This window comes from Macrobrachium rosenbergii, chromosome 16 (genome assembly GCF_040412425.1).
Source record: "Macrobrachium rosenbergii isolate ZJJX-2024 chromosome 16, ASM4041242v1, whole genome shotgun sequence".
Classification (NCBI taxonomy): domain Eukaryota; kingdom Metazoa; phylum Arthropoda; class Malacostraca; order Decapoda; family Palaemonidae; genus Macrobrachium; species Macrobrachium rosenbergii.
Window position 1 is genome coordinate 25792874 of NC_089756.1, and position 8950 is coordinate 25801823.

Consider the following 8950-nt stretch of genomic DNA (forward strand, 5'->3'; position numbering starts at 1 on the left):
ACCTTATTTTTTGTATTCAACATAGTCTGAGTTTAAGTGACCTTATTTTTTGTATTCAACATTCTTAAAAGTGAATTTATTTCAACAGAATACTGAATGTACCAGAGTACTATAATGATGGTAGCTAGGTAAATATTCAGTAAAAATTTAACCATAACCACAGGAGTTCCCCAGAAACAATAACAACTCTTCAAACAACTGCTATTCATACAATTAATTCCAAACTTTACTCAAAAACACACTCTAACTAATTTAGTATACGAACAACACCACACGAAAAATATGACATACAGTACTAGTAAAATTACCGTGTATAAATTTTACCTTCATTATGCTGACTCCAGAACCAATGTTAACCAAAAGATAGGGAAAAATATTGGGATCAGAGTTGATGAAGTGGTACTCTGGATCTTCATGTCTACAGTAGGAAAACTGCTCATCTGTGATATTTCTCAATAGAAAATTGCATCCTTTAATCAAGCAACCAATTTCATCTTCCTTTTCTACCCTGAAAAAGTCAACATTTTATTTTGAGCATACATTATTATACATATGAAAAGTGTACATAAGTGTTATATGAAAGTATTTACCTTTTATTATGCAACACAAACATCTAGTTAAAGGAAATACACACGAGGATACACATGAACTGCAATATAACAGAGTGAGCCATACACAATACAAGGGACAAAAAGCACAGTGACACAAAAACTCACATTAATCCAAGCTTCTTCTGGATTAGCTCTGCATATTTGTAAGCCCCACCACCTGTGGCCTTGATACTTTTGCCAATCACTGAATCTTTACTGGAAACTAAGTGATCACGGATGAAATCAAGGCAATTTTCAATGTATTTTGTCTCAAATTTGACAAAATGTAGCCTTTCAATTTCTGAACTCTCATACTGATAATCACAACCATCACCCTAAAAATTAATAATCAACAATTAAAAGCTGATACAGAAAACACTGTAAAACATATTCTGTAAGGTTGCAACATCTTTCTATCAAAAATTATTTAATAAAAATTCCAATGTAGCTTAGTCAAAAAGATACCATAACATAATACAGGCCATCAAACCTTGTTCCATATTTAAAATCAAATTGCTGTAAACTAAAATTTACAGTAATAATGAATTTGCCTTTACTTACAGATGAAGTTCCCTCCTTCTCTGAGTCGTACAAAACTTTTCGATGTGAAACTGTTGAATAGTAAGCTATCTTTGTCAAAGATCCTCCTGCAGATCAAGAAAAAGTTAATTACAAATATTTTCAGTGCAATTCATGTACACATTTAATATTTGTAGAGTATTAAATAAGAGTCCATTTCTTTGTAGCAATTATTTTTTTTCACATTTCTCTGCATACTACTTAACCAATAATGAATGATAAAATTGCAAAACACACACAAAAATAGTGCAAGAACTGAAAGTGTGATCTTTAATCTGCTGTAAATGGAAAAACTCTGGGACAATAACATTTAAATGCAAAAAGTTTACATTTACAAATGATTATTATACAGTGTTTTCAAGTCCTTTATCTAAATATATCTTTACTTTATGGTTATATACCATGCATTACAAATGCAAATAATTACTGTAGTGTTTAAACGCCCTTCTTTCACATACACCTTTACTTCTACTGTTACCGTGCATATCTTCTAACAGATCAAACACCGCTCCAACCTGAAACCAAGCCTCATATACTGCAGGGTTTATGTCTTTAAGCACAAAAATAAAAAGCCTGAAGAACCATCAGCAGCCTCAATGGGTAAGTTTTTAATTCCAACTGGAATGCCCCCAGTGTAGTCACCAATGTAAGACTACGCAGTTACTACTCATTCCCCAGTGAGCATTCCCAGTCAGCAATGTCATTATGCTGGTGCTTTAGGGTTGGAGATATACAAATTGTGCATCAATAACCCAAGTGGAGCAGTAGCCAACCAAAGAATGATATACTGCTCTTCAGAGAGGGTACAGTGGAGTTCATGAGTGACCTGAACTTGAAGGATAATGACCTTGTTGAAAGGTGGTACCAAGGGAAGCCAGTGTTGGTAAACCTTTCACAACAGTGCCACAGGACCAGGCAGATGGGAGAGAGAGAAAGAAATGGGGGAACCAGTTTCCCACAGTAGAAGTCTGCCAAAAACATACTCTTCTTGAAGGATTTGACTACTGGCTCTTTGAAATGAAGAACTTCTCTAAGAATTAAACAAGCGAGGAAACTTGAAAAGAGATAGAAATACTGCCCCAAGAAACAACTGGCATGTTTTAAGTTGGTCAGGTTTCTCTTACATGACATCTGTTATGTCTGATCAGGCACTGATACAATTCTCCAAGAACTGTGAAGTGATTGAGGAGGTCTGTGTACTTTAAGAGAGAGGACAGAGGAAAGCTCGGATTCTGTTTTGGTGTTCCTTCCAGGTAGGGGAGATCATTATGGGAATCAGGGGAATGAGAAAAGAGACTGGTCTCATATCCTAGTGTCCCCTTTAGCCTGAAACTTTGGGGTAGCTATAGCCCCTCTATTTGGGTGAATGGGTATCAGAGATTTCCCATGGTGTTCGGATTTGCTGCCTGAAAATTGTGAAAATGGGTGCCTTAACTGGTAAGAGGTTGCTCTTCTGATGGCATGGCCTCTATATGGTATGGGTCCATGGATGCAGCTGGGGGCTGCAATAGCAGTGAAAGCCCTGGGGGAATGTCATGGAGGAAGCAGCAAGGTTGCCAGCTTGAAGGCTAGTTGAATCACTCTGGCATGGGGATGACTGGATGTTAAAGGCGAAGAACCAGGAATGCCAGTCTATCTTCTGTCTAGGAGGCAAAGCAAGTGGAGATGACTCCATCTGCTGCAAAACCTAGAAGATTGTCACCTCTGTGCCCACCATACTGCGTGTCTTCTCTTTCATCAGCAGCAGTGGCATAGCACTCAAGGTTCTGCTGTTCAATGACACCTCCTCTTGATCATGGGAAAGCTAGACTGAAAAAGAAGCGATCTGTCACAGGATGAAGAGTCTGATAACATGTTGCTGGGAATCCTGGGCCCAGCACTTGCATGCTTTTTTTTTTTTATATAAATCTGAGCCACTGGTGGGCATCCCAAACTACAAAGACAAATTAAATACTGCTGCTTTCAACAAGATGATCACAAGAGGTGAGGGTCTTTGTCCTGAAGTGCATAAATGAACTACATTCCTTATCTGAGGCATATCAGAACAAGGTCAAAACAACATTAGCCTCACAGCATTACTCTAACCCATGATCATCGCTAACTGTATGCACCACTTAACTATCCTTTTCTATCCCAGAGATGAAACAAGACACAGATATCCAGATGCAAATATCAAAAACCTAAAATTACTCTCATGATTAATTCAGCTTCAAATATTAAACAATACAGTAAACCACCCGTTACGTTCTCATAGTTGCGGACTCCGCGACTAGGGTTTCTCTGAAGAACATATTCAGCCATCATTCGCGGAAAATTCGCCCGTTCGGTATTTTCACTGAGAAATAGTCACCAATTACTGTATTTTCATATATTTTCATGAATAAATGCACTTTTTGTGATAAAACTATTAAAACACTTTCGGGTATAAGCATTTTTGGGGTTTCTTGGTTTAGCTATCAAAATGGGCAGTTCTAAGTGTTTTTAGATGGGTTTAAGCATTGTGGTTTGACTTATCTGGACGCATCCCCACGCAAATCTGAGGAGTTCACTGTATCCCGGTTAAAAGTTACAATAATGTGAAATTTAACCTTGGCAGAATTCACTGTTTACAGCCCAACCACTCTGGAAGTGGACAAAAAGCAGAAAACTGTAAACATACATTCACACACACACGGCTTTCTAAATAACTGACAGCTAAGCAAGCGTTAATAATATGAAACAGCTAAGTAAGCATTAATAACATGAAACACAGTGACTGTATGTAGTCCTTCCTGAAAAAGTACAAAGATCAGGGAAACACATTAATCACTTCTCCCAAACAAACATGTGCACACCAATAAAGCAACTACAAACACAGGATAACAATAAAGGACAAAAGTGAGGAAAAACTTGAGCATAAGCCGTGTATGCATAAGGAAGCTCAAAGTAAACAGAGAAAATCAGGGTGAGCGCTACTAAAACGTTGACGATACTGTACTCAGTCACACAACTAAATGATTTTAGATGTGAGCAAAAATCCCAGCTGGACTGCAGGCGCATTCTTTTCAGGGTAATGGTACAACTATGATCAGTTCTACACATTAAGGCATCTTATGATTAATGGCTTGTAGTGAACAACAGCATTGTTATGACGATGTAATGTTTTAATTCCAAAACCCACTGCCAGTTCTGTTCCTCAAAAGATACAATGTTCCGCAAGTTTCTTGCATATGTGCAATTAAATTCACTCTGATCACATACCCCAATATGATTATTTTTCTACTGTTAGGAGGTTTCTTCACTGAGGCAAAACATGCTTTTCCTACCACTTAATTTCTGAATACTCAATCATCTTGAAAATTAATTTTAGGTTCTTAACTCTCAAAAGACCATAGAAAGCATAAAATTACAAAAAAACATTAAGCACCGCATATTTTTAGGTAATATTTCTTTCAAAAGAAATGAAAGTTCAGGATATCTTGAAGAAAGGGTAAGACACTTAAGCCTAAAATGACCTAACCTAAACTAGCTAACCTACCAGTAGCTTACCTTTACTTAGTGTTAGCCCAGGCTTGAGGTGTACAATACTGTACTGTCTAGGCCTAATTAAATATGAGTACAGGTTGCTTGCATACTCTTCTATGGGAACAAATTAAGGTAAACATTTAATATAATTTCAGATTCTAATTTGACAGCAATTGTTGAAAATGTGACTTGAAACAAATGCTTTGTAACCATATCTAACCTAGGATAATATGACCTGATCAAGAAGAGTATTTACCCCCTGGATTTCATCAATAATTACATAAAAGTACACTGACCAATACTGTAAACAGTACATTTTCACCTAACTACGCTATCATCACCCAACAAATGAGGCTATTTCTCCCCTGGAACACAACCCCAGTGTCTGAAATACAAGTTCCTAAATTCATCCTTGCTGAGATCTTAAGCTAATGCCACACTGTTTAGTTAGGACAGAATCATCCCCATCTTTTAAATATTCATGCACAGTACTAGGCTAACACTAATTGTACCAACTTTGCCCCATCTAGGTAAAAGTAGTCGGAGTGAAACCCAATTTAGCTTAATTTACATTAAGGCCTCTACACACAGTCAATAAAATTGACAATAATGCCGAGATTATCCATCATATTGACCGTGTAGTTTTAAGACTGATGGGCAGTTCAATAGTATTGAGTCATTCAAATGGTTCCGACTTGACGGGGAAAGATTGCTGCCGTCTGTGGGTAGTATTGAGCAATTTTGTCATTTCTACGGTCGTCGTCGTTTCGACAACATGTCGGAGGAGGTCGAGGAGGTGTCTACTCAGAAAGGAAAATCAACTGATCGAGTCTTTATACTTGAATGTATCACAGTACATAAGGCCTTGCCCTCATTATGGAAGGTGAAGTCAAGTGACTGTAACAACAGGGATAAAAAGAAGAAGGATTATGAACTTCTATTAAAGAAATGCAGGGAGAAGTTTCCCAAAGCCAAAATGGATGATGTAAAGAAGAAATTCAATGCACTGAGGACCAATTTCCGTAAAGAGCTAAAAGAGAATTGAAACATCTCAAAGAAGTCGGGAGCCGGAACAGAGGAAATTTATGAACCAACATTGTGGTACTTTGATGAAATGCTGTTCCTCAGCGATCAAAACCTCATGCAGAAAGTCCTTAACACCATGGATAGGGGATGATTGTCTTGAATCACAGAAATTGAAAATGTGAGTAGCAATTTCATATACTGAATATTTATTTCTCAAGATTTTAATATAAAAAGTATAGCCCAATAATCAACAGATATTACAAAAACTTTTAAATGTTTTGTTCAACATTCTTGTTAAAAAAGTATTAGCAATACTTTTTAATACTAACAAAATAGATCAGATATTTTCCACAATTTAACCTATGTGTATGGTTAACTAATGTGTTTACATTTTGCCAAGGAATAGCACCCTTCTTTATTGAAATAATCACATATTGATCCCTTGTCATTTTAGGCTACCAATAAAGCTTCAGCTATACAACTATCTTCTCTGTATTTTGCAAACCTTCATAAATATTATCACTTGAATCAGAATCTTCCATATTCATGTGCTCATCCAAAACATTTTCTATATTCTTCTTTTTGCAAATAATTATAAATAACAACTGACAAAAAAATTGTTTTTATTCACCTTTATATATCCTTTCAGACACTTGATTAAAGCTTTGCAAGTATCTATGATGATTTGGCCAATGGACAGTGGAGATAGCCTATAGCAAAATCAAATTTCAGGTGTTCAAAACAAATTCCAGTGATAAGATAACATAAGGTCACAGATAAACGCTGACTAACTGGGATGGCATCTCTCTTATTTGTGTTGAGCTTCATTATTAACGGTGTCACCATGTCCAATAATTCATCAAAGATATCACTGTCCATCCTCATATAATTTTTAAAATCAATTGGCGCACTGAATTCAAGTTCGTTGCGTAAATTTTCCTGGCTAAATAAGCTCCTTTGCTTATACCATTCTTTCATCCAAAGCCGCCTTTTCTTTTTCTTGTGGCCATCACAAAATAACAATGCCACAGACACGCAGGCCACATCTGTGTCAGAGAGCATGTTTTCCCTGTAACTACCAAGCGAGAAGTGAAGGTACTGACAATATTATTAAGCTGTGTGTGGCCAACTACAAAATATTGAACCAACCTTACTGACGTCAAAATATTGACCGTGTGTGGAGGCCTTTAGATCAGTTTAGTCAATACGCCACATTTGCTCATATAATATTGGGATTGTATTCAATAATGACCAAGCATATACAGTAAACATATTCATAACAAAGCTGTGAGTACAATAGGTCCCAACGACAAGCCCAGTGAGTATGGCCTTGGGGGTCACGTCATACTATCTCCCCATAAGTCACACTCCCTACAACTGATTGGTTAGGACATGGCACCTTAGGATAGGTTGGGTTAGGCTAGGATCAGTAAGCTAGTGGGAAATATGAGTTCAAAATGGGGCCTACAAAAATTGGCACAGCACTTTTGTGTAGTTCATTTCTATTTGTAGCCTATCACAGACCATCAGCGAAGATTCATCAGTGAGTAAATTGATAAACAAGTCATTACTTTGTCCTGGAGATTGGCCTAATTTAAGATAAACTTAATTTATAACAAAACCTGGCTCAATTAGGTTATACAGTAATCTCATTACCATCACATGTGTAAAACCTAGCTTTTCTCTGAATGACAGCCAAAAGAGTACTGAATATAGAATTTAGGCCAAAGGTCAAGCACTGGGACCTATGAGGTCATTCAGCGCTGAAACGTTAATTGACAGCAAAAGGTCTGAAAGGTGTAACAGGAGGAAAACCTCGCAGTTGCACTGTGAATCAACTGTTAGGAGAGGGTGGAGAATAGGATGGAAGAAAGAGAATATTAACGGAGGTATAGTGAAAGGAACGAAAGGGGTTTCAGCTAAGGGGCGAAGCCAAGACGCAAAGAACCTTAAGTGATGGCTAGTCAAAAAGAGGCCTCTCCCTCTTACAGTATAGCCTATAGGCTAAAGTACACATTATTATCATAATTAGCCTAAATCAGGTGTTACAAAATCTTGACTTATGCTGGTTACTAAGCTAGTTGACCATTTTCCTTCCTCATGATGATGGTTTTGCTCCCAACTCCCCAACTAGGATACCCTATGGCTAGTCAGGCTAGCCTATATTGTTTCTCCTGTTTAACTTGCACTGAATTAGCTTAACCAACTGCTAAACTTTTCTACTATGCCCCAAACCCTACATAGTCTCTACTGGGAATGGGTACATTTGTAAGGGTAGCCTAATCATTGTGACGCCAGGTTTAATAGACATAATCAATCAATCAATGACTAATCATTCTTTCATTTTAAAGGTAATTTAAAAAAAATAAAATATTCGAGTCCATGGTAATGGGCTCTATTGAGTCAACTTTTTTGCTAACGTTTTTGACTACCCATGTGGGTTTATCACCAATCTAGCCGAATCCGGCTGCCCATGTGGGTTTATCACCAATCTAGCCGAATTCGGCTACCCATGTGGGTTTACCACCAACCTAGCCGCATTCGGCTACCCATGAGGTTTTATCACCAACCCAGCCGAATTCGGCTACCCATGTGGGTTCATCAGTCATCACCAATCTAACTTAAATTGGGCCCTAGCTTGACCCACCAACCATAACCTACCCTAAGACAGCGGGTATTGGCTTAGGCTCCGGAATGCACCACCACCTTAGGAACGAAGACTCCACTCGAGCCGAAAGGAACAATCATAATTATCATCACAATAACACGACAGGCGCCCCTAGTGTGGACTCACCAATATCAATGGCAAATCTCTTGGCATTTTTGATGTTCCTGAAGACCACATCTGTGTCCGGAAGTAAAATACTCGCAGCGTATTTCTGCGCGTCCATGTCCCCGAAGGGCCTCCTCGGTCTCACTACTGTTGTTGGCCCCTACCTTGGTGGTCGCCCGTCATTTTCACTATCACTCGGGCCGCGACAGATGACACTCAGAGGTCAAAGGTCAGCCTGTCATCGGACGACTTGTTGTGTTTCAGGTGCTGTCTCCGTGCGCCGCAGCTGCTGCTGGGGGTGGGGGGCATGGTGGCGGGGTGCCTTTCTTCTGGCAGTTGCGTAAACAAAACGTGTTGCCAAATTCACAAGAATATGAAAAACTTGACGTATTTTCGTCGAAAGTTTTGGTGAGGTTTATCTTCACAAAATTTAAGACACTTCTGATTCTGACGATTACAGAATCATCTTCTCCATCCC

The 8950-nt window shown here is 38.3% G+C and overlaps 1 protein-coding gene across 2 annotated transcripts in view; it reads right to left on the bottom strand.

Annotated features, from left to right (window-relative positions):
• LOC136847214 (4'-phosphopantetheine phosphatase) overlaps nucleotides 1-8950 on the bottom strand; it is a 45618-nt gene extending 36668 nt beyond the window's left edge. Inside the window, exons 1-4 of one of the 2 annotated variants that reach the window (XM_067118657.1) lie at nucleotides 8494-8950; nucleotides 1152-1237; nucleotides 717-925; nucleotides 325-508 (exon numbers count right to left, since the gene is read on the bottom strand). In XM_067118657.1, the coding sequence (XP_066974758.1) occupies nucleotides 325-508; nucleotides 717-925; nucleotides 1152-1237; nucleotides 8494-8590 (576 nt within the window). In that variant the 5' untranslated portion in view covers nucleotides 8591-8950. Of the gene's footprint in view, nucleotides 1-324; nucleotides 509-716; nucleotides 926-1151; nucleotides 1238-8360 lie in introns of both variants that reach the window. The other variant, XM_067118660.1, reaches the window with a different exon arrangement.